General features: G+C 41.6%; 2 protein-coding genes across 2 annotated transcripts; one reads left to right on the forward strand and one right to left on the reverse strand.

Moving 5' to 3' along the window:
• Positions 1 to 1,369: 1,369 nt before the first annotated feature.
• ACOT13 (acyl-CoA thioesterase 13) lies at positions 1,370 to 7,742 on the reverse strand. Its single transcript, XM_038127698.1, has 3 exons — positions 7,398 to 7,742; positions 4,225 to 4,409; positions 1,370 to 2,069 (listed from the first exon to the last, which is right to left on the reverse strand). The coding sequence occupies exons 1-3, from the start codon at positions 7,476 to 7,478 to the stop codon at positions 1,913 to 1,915; spliced, it is 423 nt and encodes a 140-aa protein (XP_037983626.1). The 5' UTR covers positions 7,479 to 7,742; the 3' UTR covers positions 1,370 to 1,912.
• On the forward strand, positions 7,541 to 13,438 carry TDP2 (tyrosyl-DNA phosphodiesterase 2). Its single transcript, XM_038127696.1, has 7 exons — positions 7,541 to 7,753; positions 7,828 to 7,916; positions 9,929 to 10,096; positions 10,751 to 10,842; positions 11,318 to 11,436; positions 11,809 to 11,979; positions 12,778 to 13,438. Exons 1-7 carry the CDS (start codon positions 7,571 to 7,573, stop codon positions 13,057 to 13,059), a joined length of 1,104 nt encoding a protein of 367 aa, XP_037983624.1. The 5' UTR covers positions 7,541 to 7,570; the 3' UTR covers positions 13,060 to 13,438.
• The last annotated feature ends 3,071 nt before the right edge of the window (positions 13,439 to 16,509 follow it).

Raw genomic sequence — 16,509 nt, forward strand, 5'->3', positions numbered from 1 at the left:
TGTAGCAATTGGAGGGGAGTGGTTTTGACTATCTTCTTGGACTCTACCACACAAGTAACCCACATAAGAAAACTGGTAAACTTAAGAATGAGAAAAAAGGTAACTGGAGATGCCAGAACATGTTAATAGGAAGAAACCAGCGCAGCAATCGCCAAAGTCAGTAAGTGCATCCAGTTGCATTGACGGATCCTCTCTGCTCCATAGGAACTGGAGATACTCAAGGCTCCTACAGGCTGAGGGAGCTGTAATGTGAGGATTTCGTACAGTGCAGCATCTAGCTCTGATGAACAAAGACTTAAAACAAAAAAGTTCCTGCTGTAGTAATCACCTTTGAAGAACTGTTTCAGCAAATCATTGTGTTCCTTTAAATGGGATTCAGGGATGATTTCTGAGTATGAGGGAGTGCAAGTCCTGTGGGAAAATCAATCATGAATGTACTGCTAAAGAGAGGATGCTACTATTAAAAGTTCAACTAGCCACAGGCATGTAAGCCCTGTATGCTTCTGAGGCAGCCCCAGAGAAAAAGCTGTTCTGAGAATGTCTATACCATGAAAAACTGTTCTAAATTCGTAGCAAAAATACATGCTGGTAGCTTGAGCCCACTGTAGATATTTTTTTAGAGAACTTCCACTGAAGGGTTAGTTATCCGCTCATATTAGTTGTTTAAAAGTCTTTTGGAAGGATTAATGACACATTAGTAAACTTGTACAAGTTTGTATTGAAAATCAGTCTGCATGAACAGGTCACCTAACTCATTGAAAATTACTTCTTTTAGGAATGCACAGAAGAAAACCCTAACTGCTCATCACAAAAGTCAAATGACTGAAGACATTGATTCCACTTCCACAACAAAAAGGACTTACACATGCCCTTTACTAGCATAGATCAGCTTTTTGCTAGAGGAGAAAAACATGCACTGCATATGTAGCATTGCTGTTCTTATTATAGCTTGATAATCTTGCCATGGATCATTTGTCAACAGTTTGAGGAAAGCAGTTAAGCCTGTCCACAACACTGCAAGAGGAGACCAGGCTTCAGCTGATGAACAGCAGCTTAATTCTACCATATTCAACCCAGGTCAGATGATCTACCGCCTTAGCCTGAATGAAAGCTCACCAAAATAACTTTTTTACATCTGTAACATGCAGCTGATAGATTTTAAACAAATATAACCACAACCCCAGCTAGGGAGAGCTGAAAAGCCTACATGATATAACTGTTTTCACCTTCCAGGATGAGAGGGAGATGATGACATCTTGGGTGAATTTGTGTACAAGGGTTCCACCACACCCTCTCTCAACTACTCCATGCTGACAAGCTTTTACTTAGTGCAAAGAGGCTACAAAACTATGAAACAATCTTTAAAAAGGTAGTTTCAGAAAGCTTTATTGAATACTTCTTAACTTATTACAGCATCAGTAAATTACATTTTGCATTAGCCTGCTTTACACTTTCAAACCAGTTCTGGACGATGTTACAGGAGCTATGAACTACCATGTCAGGGAAAGAGTCCAGTTTGGAAGCACTTCTAGTGGTGTTTTGAGTGTGACAGTGACAGGCCTGAAGACAAGGTTGCTTTGTCACATGACGCCACAGGTAGAGAAAGCAGATCTCTTAAAATGCTGTCATGCTGGTTAACCATATGGCTGGTCCAAAGGCTCTTCCCTTCTGCTATCTTGACCAAAAAAAGCCAGGTGCCTCCCTGTGCTGTCACACTCTGTTGTTCATCCCAAACCCAGGCTTGTAGCAATACGGGTGGTAATTAAGAAATCTGTCTGCTTACTATAGAAGTGGGACAAATTCACTTGATAGAGACTATCACAACTTTGTGCAGATGATATTGCATAAGTGAGAAAATAATTCTAAATGGGATTCTGAAGTCCAACATTCTTATTTAAAATACTTTTTCATATTAATTTCCTATGAACTTTGTATGTCTACCTTGTGCAATTAACTTTCCTGTAGCCTTATTTGTTAAATCCACAGTGGCAAATGCAAGAGTTTTTCCTTGCTTCAAAATCTGAGCTGTAATCAGTATCTCTTCTCCAATCTTAGCAGCAGAAGTGTATCTTCAAGGAAGAAAAAAAGGAATAGGTAAGCAACTGTACAGAGGATAAATCCAAGAATATTCCTGCATTTTATATTATCATGAAGGAATTAGTAGAAGTGGGTAATAAAGCCACATCTCTGTCTGCCTGCCTGCCTACTTGCAAACCCCCCACTTAATGGATCTGAGCTCCTCTAACTACTGGCAGTAAGTAAGTATAGAGTTCTCTGAGAAAATGGAGGCTAGAAAGAACCACTGGCTTGGTTCTGAGGAAAAGTCTGTTTTGGAACAGAAACAATGAGGTATCCAAGACTTCAGTCAAAAGTTCAGCTCCAAGTCCCATTCCAACCACTGCTGGCTTCCTACAGCCTTTCTAAACTAGTCTGGCTGCTTCAGCTGCAAAATGTCACTGTCACAAAGGCTCCAGAAGGTCATTTCTGTATGGAACTGTAAGCACAGGTTAACTGTTCCCAGACCCTGGTTAGAGGAAAGTCATGGAAATTTGGGCAGCCCTCAAATGTTGTTTCCATTCATTAGAAAACTGTTTTATTTACATGAGCAGGAGGGTGTGCTTTTAAAACACACTCTTCAGGGAATAGGAAGAAATTTCTGTGCAAAGAATTCTCCTGGAACGAATTAGGAAGAACATGATCCAACCATGATCTGAGGTAAGGGAACAGTATTCAAATGTCAGAGCTGCAGAGGAAAATGAAGAATTGCTGGATGTTAATCTTGCTGAGATAAATTTCATCAACGAGTCCATTTTTATACATGATGCCATGTCACAAGAATGTCAGTCACCCCTAACGCTGATGTAGCACCAGCTTCATTGCTTGACAAGGGCAGGATTTCAGCCTTGTCTCATTTCCAGAAGCTACTGCTGATCCTCTTGTGGTTACCAAAAAAAATTTTCTCTGTTTCTCTCTGTTCTTTCCATTACTGAAATAGCTTCCTCATGACAACTTTTTAAAAAGCTTCTTCCCAAAAAGGAAAAAAGTTCTTGTAACAATATTTGATATCCAATCTCACTTGTTCAATGAATGCAGCAGTCCAAGTTAAAAAAAGATATTAATGTTGCTTCATGTAACATTGCCTAAAGGTAATTTTGGATCACCTCCAGAGGCAGCGCTTTCTTCAGATTTCAGCCCTTACGTATTGGGTGAACATAACCGACAGTGTCAATAATTCAGATGTTGGCCACTTGTTATACTACTGCAGGAAAAAACCCATAATGACAGGAGAATTTTAGGTTTTAATTTCCAATAAGATCCTAGTCATCACAGTGGTAGCATGAAGCTTAAATAGATGCTTAATCCCCCATCTGCCTAGTGGAGAATCAGAAGGTGCTGGGAGAGAAAGGAGGGAACCTGATAAAGATACAGATCACTCCCCACACACTTTTAAAGCTTTTTTAAGGCAATTTTGATGAGGGGTTACTTTTCTAACATTTTTAATGCTCTGTGTTAGTTATTCCAAGTAGGATTACTTTAGTTCCAATTGGTCGTAATGTCTTCATTAAAAGTAATGAAGCAAAGCTGACAAGCTCCAATAGCATGATCAAAGAAAGTTTCAGAACAATTGGTTTTTTAAGACACCGTGCTTTGAATTTTCATTACAGGAAGAACTATTCTCAGTATAAAACTACCATAAAATAACCTGGAGCAAAGGATTCTTCTTCCACTGAGAAATTCTGATTCAATCCGTAATTCACCCTCTATTCACACCTGAGGTAAACTTTCCTGCTTTAACATTTTTCTCTGGTTTATGGAATAATACTAAAAAGGGTTTATAGAAAGCTGCTTGGCCTAGAGCTTGGTTTTTGAGGAGACATTAACACACCTGCACAAGCAAAAACTGAAACCAAACCGATTTCTTAGGAGTAAAATTAACCACGTATCAACATCCCTTTACATTCTGTGAAGGAATGGGCACTGTCTCATAAACACATGTAACAAATAAAAGCTTAAGAAGGTCCACCTCGAAATTTGAAACCAAATGTCAGTCTCCAAAAACACACCTTTATGTGTGTTAAATGCAACCCCTTTAATTTATCAAAGCAGGACTTCTGAAGCCAAAGAAAACACCCATTTTTAGTGAGTGCCACAGCACAGAAAAGATGTACAATGGAGTCAATAGGAAGAAAAGTATGTTTTGGTACCATGGTGGATGATACCTACGTGATGTTCATGTCCACACTGACCCCAGGCGCTGCTCTTTCTGTGTACAGCAATGCTGCTGTTGACACCACATCCACAAGGGTGGCTGTCAAACCTCCGTGTAATGTGCCACCTCTGTTTGTATGCTCCTCTTCTACTTTCATTTCACAAACAACTCTTCCAGGAGTTGCAGATTGAAGTTTCATCTGTATAACCAAAAAAAGGAATAAAAAGCTTAGTGACAGTAGTACCAACACCTAATATTGCCCTCAGTCAAATTGAAAGTAAATTTTTTCTGACTCTGGACTCATGAGACAAATTAAAAGACGGAAAATAGAGTAATTCAACTGTCCCATTAAATATTTCCATAGATTTTTAGCAGAAGACTGTTGCCTTAGAAAAATCTGTACATCTAATGCAGACAGATATTTGAACTGACAGCTTAACAGAACTTCAATAGGTGCTATGCTGTCAGGAATTCCTTAGGAGGAAACTCTTCAGTTTTCCTTTTGCTTTAAACTGTGAGTGAAAGACCAGATTAGAGGGAACACAAAACTGCTCTAAGTATCTGTGTGTACCACAGCTGTGAAGGCATTTGTTAGCTCACAATATGGTAATGAGACCTCCAGTAATTAATTAATCATTACATAAGAGCAACCTCAATAAAAATCAGTATTTTGAAATGAGCATTGGAAATACTAATCAGATTGGCCTCTCTGATCAGAAATTCATATTCATGAGTAGAAGTATCCAAAGCTGTATCACAGTGTTACAGCATCATTATTTGTACACACAGTTTTATTCCAGCCCAAAGGTGGTAAATCCAGAATTACAGCTCACCTATGGTACCATGCTTCCCCCTACAACCAACAAAAGAAGCTGGAATTTTGACACCAAGAAGTTACTGCAATTCAGTATCTGAAAATCTCTATTTAAATTTCTTCAGTCATCTGAAAGCAGAAGCAAAACTGGGGTAAGTTCCACAGGTATTTACATGTATAACTAAGACTTTGAAGTGCCTTTAGACTATTAAAAGTGAAATGTGGACATATTTATTTTAATTCTTCTTACTAATTTTCAGGTTTTTTACAAGGGCTTTTAAAAACTTGAATATTTCCATTCTGTTACCAGCTGAGTTTAAATATTTTTTGATCTTAAATGGTATTAAGGTTGAAATGTTTCCAGTTTCATCATTCCTTATTTATTATGCAATGTATGAGCTGAGTTCTACCCTTTCTGATAAACCAAAATCTACCCAAATTTTGCAGACAAATGATACTAAGATCAATGATGATGTAGTACAGTCTTCTTCTAATGGAAAAAAACTGGTATTAAACAGGGAGGAAATTACTGAGGCAACATCCTAATACAGAAATAGGACCGGTATCAATGAAAACCCCAAGTCCTAAATCAGGCATGCTGCACTGCACTGGAGGCCTGAGCTTCTGACAGAATTTCTAAGGAGGACTTTACTGAGGCTCAACACTGGGAGCAGATTGCTTCCACTCCTGTCAGGGACTGGTGCTCCACCCCACCAGAGAGGTGAGGAAAGCATCTGGTCCCATTTGTCGTTGCTCTGATCTGGCACTACATGCCTGCTCTCCTTGACAAAAATAGTTCAGTTCTTGAACACTTCCAGGACCTACTCAGCTAGAGCTGCCGGTCTGTGCTTCTCCCAGCCCTGCTGTGCTTGTCCTCCCACGCGTCTGCCTCGGGGAATAGCACATTGCTTCAGCTTCCAGGCTTTAAACACACAGCCATTAAACCCTGGGTAGATACCACACTGGAGTTACACCAGAAACTAAGTCCGAGGCTTGAGGTGAAAGGTTTCAGACTACATGTGTCTTCTCCAGAACAACAAAAACCTTGAGTCATTTACTTATGGTAAGAGATTTCAGGTATCTCCCAGAAAAGTAGCAGTTACTTTTAAGTCAAACACAATTGTACTTTTATTGTTATTATCTTCAGATTCCTAATATCCTAATTCTAGAAGGTTACAGGAAAAATCTGAAAGTATTCCAGAGCAAGACTGGAAGCCTGTCTCCCAGGGCTCACTTCCAGGCAGTTACCTTTAGAAGCTGAAATGCTAATATTTGCTCACCACTTATCAGGATTCAAAAGGAGCGTAAAGTTATCACAGTGAAGTGGTGACTAATAACTAAACGGACTCTATAAATATATAAACTATCTTCTTAAAGCTTTATAAATTTTTTAAAAACTTTATACTCACCAGTGTGTCTTGGAAAAACATGACTGTAAGAATTACTTTGCGAACAGTTGATTTCTATTAAGTATATCAGATCATGGAGCTGTCAACAAAAGCACTGCTCCCATTATAGCATTTGCTCCTCTATAATGCAAAGCCATTTTTACATGGCTGATTTTCTTAGCTATATTTACTCCATCACTTCATGTCACAGTTACACAACCAAATAAAAATTAAAGTAAAAATTTAATGAGAACACTCAAACTGCTTCTAGAACAAGAACTCTCCTACACAGCAGCTATGTTACTGCATTCTACACCATTTACAGTGTAAATTAACAGTAGATTCAACTTTTTTTTTTGAGCAAAATGTAGCATGACACTGCAGCAGTACCAGTCAATTACATTTCCTTACACCAGAGTGTGCACTGAAGTTATAGTATAAGGCCTTGTGTAGAAATTCAGAGAGCCCTGAGATGTGCGTTGTGCTTTCAGTCTGACTTCAGGCTCAGGAGATGTCACAACGAGAGACCTTTCTAATTTTAAACAGGGAAGAGTTTATTTTACAATGTCACGGTCCTGGAAGTAAGTGGCTTCGCAGTACTGCGAAGGAAAGAACGCCACCTGCCGAATGACTCCTGAAGGTTATTCAGTACAGCCACCTTCAGAGAGCTGCTGGAAGGCAGCCGGAGTGTTTAACGAGAGCTACTGAATAGCAACTGAGTAATTATTCTTACTGTAACAATTGTTTTCTACCCCGTGTTAGCAGCACGGCCACACGCCAGGGTGGGAGGCCTGGGATGCGGGGACACACGGGCGAGCCTGCAGCACCGGGCACCGGCCGAGCCCGCAGCCCCGCCAGGCCGGGCAGTCCCCGCGGACCCGGCTCCCGGCTCAGCCGGTTACTCCGGGAGGGGACGGAAGGCCGTACAGACGAGCAGTCCCGGCGGGGCCGCGCTCCCGGAGCCCTGCCCTCCAAGGGCCCGTACCTTGCCGAGCACCCGGTCGAAGCCCTTCGACTGCACCATGTACTTTATGGCCTCCTTCAGGCTCTCCACCGTGAAGCCCATGCTGCTACTGCCGCCGCGCTGACCGCCGTCCGCCCGCGCCCCGGAACGGCAACCCCGGCGGGCGGTGCCTCTCCCCGCCTTCCGCCGCAGCCATGGAGGAGCGGGCCGCGGCAGCGCCGAGCCCCACGCCGGCGGAGCACAAGCGGGAGCAGGAGCAGGAGGAGCTACACGTCGCCAAGCGGAGGAAGGTGCTGTGCTCCGAGTTCGCCGCCATCACCAGCAGCGACGAGGCCGTGGCGCGCCGCTTCTTGGCCGGCAGCGACTGGCACATGGAGGTACGGCCGGGGCCGGCGGGGCCGCGGGGCTGCCCGGCGGCGGCCCCTCGCTGCCAGCCGCCCCTGTGTTTCAGAGGGCGCTGAACGCCTACTTCGACCCACCGCGGGACGCGGAGGCAGCGGCGGGCGGGGCGGCCCCGGCCTGCGCGGACACCGGCGGCTGGTAGGTGACGGGGACGGCGGGATGTGGCGGGAGGAGGGGTCGGGGAGCGGAGCCTCCCCGGGGGAGGCAGGATCCCCTCGGCAGGAAGGCGCTGGGACCCCCACACCCAGGGAGAGCCATCGCGGGGCCGAGGCGTAACTTGGGCAGCAGCGCTCCCTCCCGCCGGGCATCGCGCCTCGGCTGAGGTGTAGCGAGGCAGGGCGTTCCTGTTCCTTTCCCGCTCCCGTTCTCGTCCTTTCCCGACGTTCCTCTCCCATGGAGAGGCTCTCAGGCTTTTGGGCTGCATTTTCCCTCTGTGGATCCTCTGGACTGGTGGCTGGTGAACCTTTTGGAGAAGGCACGGGCCGGGCACACTTTCTTCTCGTTGCCTTGTGTTGTGCAGCGATACATATGCGTATTTTACCATACACGCATTTGTATATGTGTAAATTATGCATATTTGTATTATAGCAGATGTATGCATATTTTTATTTCTATAAATAAAATTGGCATGTACATGCACACCTTGTTAAGTGTACCTGTGAAAGTTAAGATGTAAGATCTGTATTTTACATACGCTATCTCATAGCACATCTGCAGGAGGTACTGAGTGTATTGATCTGCATGTGGAATTGGACTTTTCCAGATCAATGCCTGCTGTGGTTTAACCCCAGCTACGAGCTTAGTAGTATGCACCCACTCACTAGGACACCCTGACTTACCATCACTCTCTCAGTGGGGTGGGAAAGAGAATTGAAAAAAAAGATAAAACCCATGGGTTGAGGTAAAATCAGCTGTACAGCAGAAATAAAATTAATGATAATAATATAAAATTAATTGTAATGAAATTTGAGATAACAAAGAGAGAGAAATGGAAGCCAAGAAAGATGAGAAATGCACAGTACAATTGCTCCCCACCCACTGACTGATGCCCAGCCCATCTCTAAGCAGCATTTGGCTCCTCCTGGCCAATTCCCTCCAAGTTCATTCACTGAACATGATAATCAGTGAATCCCTTTTGCCAGTTCAGGTCAGTTCGCCTGGTCATGTTTCTTCCTAGCTTCTTACGCACCTAGCAGAGCATGGGAAACTGAAAAGCCTTTGTCTTGAGGTAGGCACTAGTTAACAACAACAAAAACATCAGTGCGTTGTCAACATTATTCTGACCAGGTTTGCTTGGCAAGGTTTTGGTAGTGAGGGGCTACAGGCATGGCTCCTGCGAGAGGCTGCCAGAAGCTTCCTCTGTGTCTGACAGAGCCAAGGTCAGCTGGCTTCAAGGCAGACCTGCTGTGGAACAGTGCCGTGCCCATCAGCAATGGTGGTAGTGCCTCTGGAATAATGTACTTGAGGTTAAAAAGTTGCTGCACCACAGCATCTGCAGCAGAAGAGAGAACTGAAAACAGCCCTGCAGACACCAAGGGTCAGTGAAGAAGGAGGGGCAGGAGGTGCAGGAGCAGAGATTTCCCATGTGCAGAGCATGGTGAGGCAGCTGTGCTCCTGCACGTCCATTGGAGGACCACAGTGGAACAGAGTCCACCTGCAGCCCGGGCAGGACTCTCCACTGCAGCAGATGGGTGCCTGAAGAAGTCTGATCCCATGGGAAGCCCATGCTGGAGCAGGCTCTTGGCAGGACCTGTGGGCACATGGACAGAAGAGCCTTTGTTGGAACAGGTTTGCTGGCAGGACTTGTGACCCCATGGGGAGTCCACTTGGAAGCAGCCTGTTCCTGAAGTACACCGGGAAAGAGTGGGATTGTGGAGAAAGAGTTGAGCTACTCAGGTGCTTTGGATTTTGTTGGTTACCATCTCAGTAGCTTACATCAGAATGATAAATGTTATCTTCCATCCATAAGGAGGAGAAAAAACCACTTACTTCGCCTGTGTACCACAGCTCTGTACGACTGGGGCCCGTATGTTTTAGTTACTGCGCTTTTAAATGATGTTGAGGTCCACACATGCTTTAGAAGATAAGTGAGGCAATCACTGATAGGTCAGTATTATGAATGCTAACAAACAAATACGCTCTCTCTTTAGCATTGACCTCACTGCAGATGCAACTACAAGTACTGCTGGTGTCAACAGTGAAGACTCGCAGCAAAAAGAAGATGACAGCAACTTCTCGCTGATCACCTGGAACATTGATGGGCTGGATCTAGGAAATGTGAAAGATCGAGCTAGAGGAATCTGTACATACCTGGCATTGTAAGTACAGCCTCCTCTTTGTGTTGTCAGGTGCCTGGATTCAACAGAAAAATAAAAAGGCTTTGTGATTTAAGAATTTACAAATCTTCATGTCCAATTATCTTAATGTTAGATACAACAGATCAATCACCCTCTAAATCCTAAATAGCTGAGAGTTGTTATACTGACTGTAAAAGGTGTGAACCTATGCAGCATCCCAGAGGTTAAATTTTTTGAGATGGCTACTTTAAAAGTCTAATAATGAGCAATATTGTTCAAGTTGCAATCATACACCACAAACATAGTTCATAATTGCATCCTCTACATGAGAATCTTCTGAAAAACATGTCCCAAAGCTACTTTGCAGCTGCTTGAGTTGAATTCCTCGTGTCATGTACTATATGAAACCTGCAAGGTCATGGTAGAGGGGAGTCATGCATTTTATTACCATGTGGGTTTCATGTTCATAATAACAATCGTTTTCTCCCTTTTAGTAATGGTGGTGTCTGTGTGCTGCTAAATATAATGCAGATAGCTTTTTTTTTTTTTTTAAAGCAGATTCTTACAAAACCTAGAAAAATGAGGGCAAGGTGCACCTGTTCTATTTGGCCTCAGAGTGTTGCAGTACTACTTCTCAGTAATTAATTGAAATTTTTCTTGCCTTGCTGATTTCAGATACAGTCCGGATGTTGTGTTTTTACAGGAGGTCATCCCACCACATCTCCCTCTTCTCCAGATGAAGGCAGGCAATTACACTATTATTCCAGGTAAGAAAATACCCTCAGGTACTAAGGACAAAAACCAGAAAATAAAGTTTGGGTTTATTCTGTTTCTCTTGTCAAAACCTCCAACCATTTTAAAGAATATAAAGAATAAAGTGAAGGAGGAAGCACTCGATGTTTCTGTGTTTTGGTATCAGCATGTAGCTTGATGCAAATTATGCATGTGAAAAGCTTGCTTTTCTGGCATTTTCCTGTGTATTTCTTTCTGCATTTTGAAAGATGAGTAGCAAGGGTAGTCAAAAAGTACCATAGATAAGAAATTTTTTTAGGTATTTGTATTTAAAAGATCTGAAAAATTCAGACGATTATTATGCAACTTTTCACTAATGACTTAAAAATCAACATATTCTCACAAGTTGTGGTAAAAAGGTCTCTTTCAGAACCTTAACTGCTTTATGGCAGTTCTGCTGTGGCACAGCAGAAGATGTCCTCAAACATTTTTTTGCTTGGTCCTCTGTAGGTAACATAGATGAGTATTTCACTGCTGTAATGTTAAAGAAATCGAGAGTGAAGCTACTGAAACATGACATAATACCTTTTCCAACGACTGCCATGAAGAGGAACCTTTTAGTTGTGCATGTGAGTGAGTCAGGATGTACTCAGCAGCTGTACTTCTGCCTTCCAAACAGAAAATCCCAGAGAAAACTGAACTGGCTTTTTCTCTATCACAGTGTCAAAGAGCAGAAAAACTTTTCCAAGCATACAAACCCAGTGGCATTTGATATTGACAAACTTAAATATTTTATGCGAGTTACTTACCATACTTTGCTTTCAAGTCTCATAACCTCTGAAAACAAAACTAAAAGCCTGTTATCCTTCTGTAAACCCCTTTTCATCTATGTAAAACTAATATTAACCAGCTCTGGCATTCAGTCATTTGCTTTGTGATTAGATTTTGTCTTTGAGCTTCTTGCTGTGGATGGTAACACTGCCTCTTTGTTTCACACATAGGTGAGCATATCTGGTATTGAACTTTGCCTTATGACTTCTCATCTGGAGAGCACTAAGGATCACTCCAAGGAACGTATAAAGCAGTTGCAAATAGTGTTAAACGAAATGCAGAAAGAGTCTGAGTCCACCACTGTTATATTTGGAGGGGATACAAACCTCAGAGACAGCGAGGTAAATAGAAATAAGCAACTTTGTTATTTAGAGAAGGTATTTTGACAAAACCTTCTCGGGCTTTTCTGTTGTCTTTATAAGAAATTACCTGCTTAGGCACAACAGAGATAGTCAACACTTATTCTTAAATTGTGGAACTGTGATTAAGTAGAAGTAAGTGTTGTTTTGGCTGAGGTGATATATATATGGAGACCCCTTCCAAATAACAAAATGCTTTAAGAACAATACTTGTATCTGAGCAGATGCAGGCAGATTTGATGGAAGTTTTGACTTCAAAAACATTTTCTCATTTTGAGAACCTGGCCTTTACTTGTTCAACTCTCCAATTCTCACAATCAATGAAGGAAGAGGGTGCTCTGGAGAAATAGATCTTTATTCCTGGCAATCAAGACATTTAAAAATTAGATGTAGTTTTTGGCTGCTGATACTAAAAGGGAAATTTGTGCATTATTACTAGAAGGTCAGAGTTTCACTTCTCCCTACTATAAAATTCTGTTGCAGTGAACTGGACTTACATTGATTTAGGAAACATGGTGTTTGCCCTATATCTCAACATTTTGGAGCTGAACATTTATTTTGGAACATGTTTTTGATTTAGAAAGTGCTACAGGAAATGGTCGTGCTTTAGAGTATCTGGAGAAATACCACAGTTTAGAAACATCTCCAAGATCTTTGATTTTTAACAACTTATGTTTTGCAGAAAAAAATCCAATGCTGCGGCAACTCAGTTCTATTTTTTGAAGGTAGAATTTGTGAATTCACTATCTTGTGGAATTTTTTCCCTCCTTCTACCTTCAGGTTACTAAACTTGGTAATCTACCTGACAACATTAAGGATGCCTGGGAGTTTTTGGGCAAGCCTCAGCACTGCCGCTACACTTGGGACACCCAGTCCAACACCAACCTGAACGCAGCCTACAAGTGCAAGATGAGGTTTGACCGGATTTACTTTCGGCCTGCAGTGGGAGGGGGGCATTTCATTCCACGAAGCATGGACTTGATTGGTTTGGAAAAACTGGAATGTGGCAGATTTCCTAGTGATCACTGGGGCATTCTGTGTAATTTTGATGTTATATTATAAAAAAGAAAAAAAAAATACTCCCATCTTCAGTTTTAAGGTGATTTATTCTTGTTTTTACAAAATTTTACCCTCTCAGTTTAAGGTAGAGCGTATTTGAGTTTTCAACCCTAATACGTTCTTTGTTCTTTGGCTTCTGCAGGAATGGCTTAGTTTCAAGCCAGGTTTCCCTTTTCCCGTTGTATTCATCTTTTCTTGAATCATGTTTTATAATATTTATTTTTGAAAATATCTGCAAAACCAAACAAATTCTAGTTTTAAAATGGCAGGAAAAACCTGTAAATACAATTCATAAACATACTCAGTGATTTAAAAGACACTTTTATTTTTGGCATGTATTATGATCTCATAATAAAGGCTGCTTTTTTGTATTTTAAGACTACTTTTATTGTGCCTTCATTGTTTATTTTGTAACCATTCCCATCATCTTTATGATCTTGTCTTTTGTAGGATGTTTTGTGTTAGCTTCTGAAGTTTGTGTTGAATGTTCACGCCCCTTCAGGCAAGACAATAAAGGAGCTGAGGAAAGAATGACTAGAGTCTCACAAAATAAGGGTTTCTTAAGTAGAAACTGAACTACTGTTAAACAGATTTAAGAACAATATGCCTTCTATTTGACAAAATTGTATAGGCAAATGCATGGAAGTTGTTCACTTGGGATGGTGTACACCTTGGTGTTTATTAGCCTGGCTTTGAGGTTCACATTAAGAAGTGTTGTGTTTCAGTGAGCTCCTGTAAACTGCTGGGCAAAGCCTGAACAGCTCAAGGCCTTGCTGACTTTGCAGAAGATCAACCAGGCCTTCCTGCTCTAAGAACTGTGTAATCAATCTCTTAGAAACTGTTGTTTTATAGATGTGCAATGCTGATTTAAAAGGGAAAGCCTCCTAACTTTCTGATGTGAAGTTCAGTGCACAGGCATGGAGAAGAAGGAGAGATAACCTGTCAGTGACATGGAGTCAACGAAGTTTGACAGCGTAAATTCTTCTTTTTGTTGTTGTTGTTGTTTGTCTTTGGTCTTGAGCCCAAAGCTTACAAACAACTTGTACTTTGCCGCGCTATTGTGGTGGCTTGGTTCCACCTGGTAGCCAGTCTGCCACCCAGCTGCTCTCTCACTCCCCTTTTCCCAATGAGGTGGGAGGAAGAAATCAGAATAAAAAAAAAACAAACAGGAAAGCTCATGGGTTGAGATAAAGACACTTCCCAATTATCCTCATGGGCAAAACAGACTTGGTTTGGGGGACTTGATTTGTTTTGGAAACACATGCACGGAAGGAAGTTCCAGGGAGTTCAGCTGGAACATGAAGAAGAACTTCTTTACTGTGCAGGTGGTTGAGCACTGGATCAGGCTGCCCAGAGATGGGGTGGAGTTTCCCTCACTGGGGACAGTCAAAACTCACTCCTTACTAATGTGCTCCAGTGGACTGACTGAGCTTGAGCCAGGAGCTAAATCACTGCTGGTGTTCACTTCCAGCCTTGCCCATTATCACATTCCGTGACAGCAATTCATAGCCAGTAAAAATGTTTCACCACTCTTCCAGTAAAGGTATCCATCCTGATGTCCAGTCTAAACCTCTCCTGAATGAGTTAACCAGCTCTTCCTCTTGTCACAGGAGCAGGGAGGCCTGAGGCAGGTGTGGTTTTCCTTTCATTCAGCGAGAGGCCCAGGTGACTCTACTAAACAAGCAAATAAGCCTCAGGATGTTAATTCATCTGCACAAGAAATCAGCTGCAGGGATCTCCGGTTCTGCTTTCACTTCTTTAAACAGCAAATTCCTTTTATTAAAGGTGAAAGAGAACAGCCTGTTTTGGGAAGGATGTCCAATCCTTGATTGCTTTCAACACATCTCATTATTTTATAATAACTCAGCTGCAAAAACAAGGAAGGAGAAAGCACTGATACATTTTTAAACTCAAGTTGAGCCCATAATCTCTTCTTTCTATTCCAAAATAAATAGTTCTATAAGAAAGTGAAAAATAGGTACAACCGCCAGGATTTTCCAACTGCCAGGCTTTTCCTTCCGGGCTTAAAATGGGGCTGGCACAGATCACACATTATGACTCGCTCTACGACAATCTTGTTCCTTACTAAGCCTTTGAAGAAATGTCATGGGGTTTGTTGTCAGGGGTTACACCTCCTCCCCCTCCCTGGTAGTTCTGGCCAAAGGATTTGTGGGGAAGGTGAAGGCAGTTTGACTTTTCTAACAGTGTTTGGGAGGGGAAAAGTACAATAAACTCGTGTTTCATCATCAAGAAACACCAGGTTATGTGGCCTTCTGTATTATGGTTGCTTTTGGTTATGTGGCTGCACCTTCTGGACTGTTTTGGAAGACATGAAAGAGACTGACTCCTGTTGTTCGGAAATAGGTTTTTTAATCAGGGATAAAAAAAGTGTTCAGAGTAGTGTGTGATCTATCTCAATCCCTAAACTCCAGATCTATTTCTAGCATTGGCTGATTCCTCCTTTGATCAGCAGTCTTTCCTAACCCTTGGAATAGATAAGGAGGGACATAAGAGCAAGCAAAGACATAACATTTGTATGAGCCAATTAATTTTTGTAATTATAAACAGTAGGTAAGAGGAAGACTCAATTCGGTGCAATTAGTGGTTAGTCATTCTTTTAAAATGAGGAAATTATGCATACATCCTTTGAAAGCATTCTTGAACTACAGAAGTGGTAATACTTTATAAGAAGACATAAACACTAAATGTTTCACTGACTACTGGATGTGAAGCAATACATCTTTAATTAAATGTACTTTAAACCACTTAATAAGCATCTAAATTGCTGACAATCAAGAGCAGTCAGAGTCTTTAAATTAATTTGCCTCTTAATCAGTGATGTAAAAGGTAAAATATCTGCTGAATAGAGCAACTAAAACTTAAAGGGGTAGAAACAGCAAAGTTAAACCAAACAAAGCATTTATTGGCCTGCAATGTTATTTGATTTGTTTTCCTGATTCAGTAGCATGATATTGTGGCATCCATACAGCCCAAAGCATTTATACAAGTGTGAATGTGAGAAAATTAATAATCGGCAGTAACCTGTACTTGTGGAAATCATGTACAATTGGAGGCATAATTGTATAAATTCTTTGTTCCAGTTATCAAGAGAAGCAATTTCTGCTGAGAACCCAGCCAGTCTTAAACAGTCCTACATGAAAAGAGCTTGAACTTACTAAAAGAGAAGTGAATTACCTAGAATTAAATAAGGAAATATTAAACATATAGGGAGTTAAATAATAAATAGATGGATTAAAAAAAAAAAAAGAGGGGGAAATAGCAGGTAAATTTCCCAGGGTTTTGTTCACTAAGATTATAATAAATGTTCATTAATGAAGATGCATAGATTTTATCTTTTTCATTTCTTGGAGACAAAGCTTGTGCAATATCAGCTCAGAGGAAAGAGGCTCCCAGTGATTGAGAAATCTTTAGTGTAGCACTGACATTTGAGAA

This window comes from Motacilla alba, chromosome 2 (genome assembly GCF_015832195.1).
Source record: "Motacilla alba alba isolate MOTALB_02 chromosome 2, Motacilla_alba_V1.0_pri, whole genome shotgun sequence".
Classification (NCBI taxonomy): domain Eukaryota; kingdom Metazoa; phylum Chordata; class Aves; order Passeriformes; family Motacillidae; genus Motacilla; species Motacilla alba.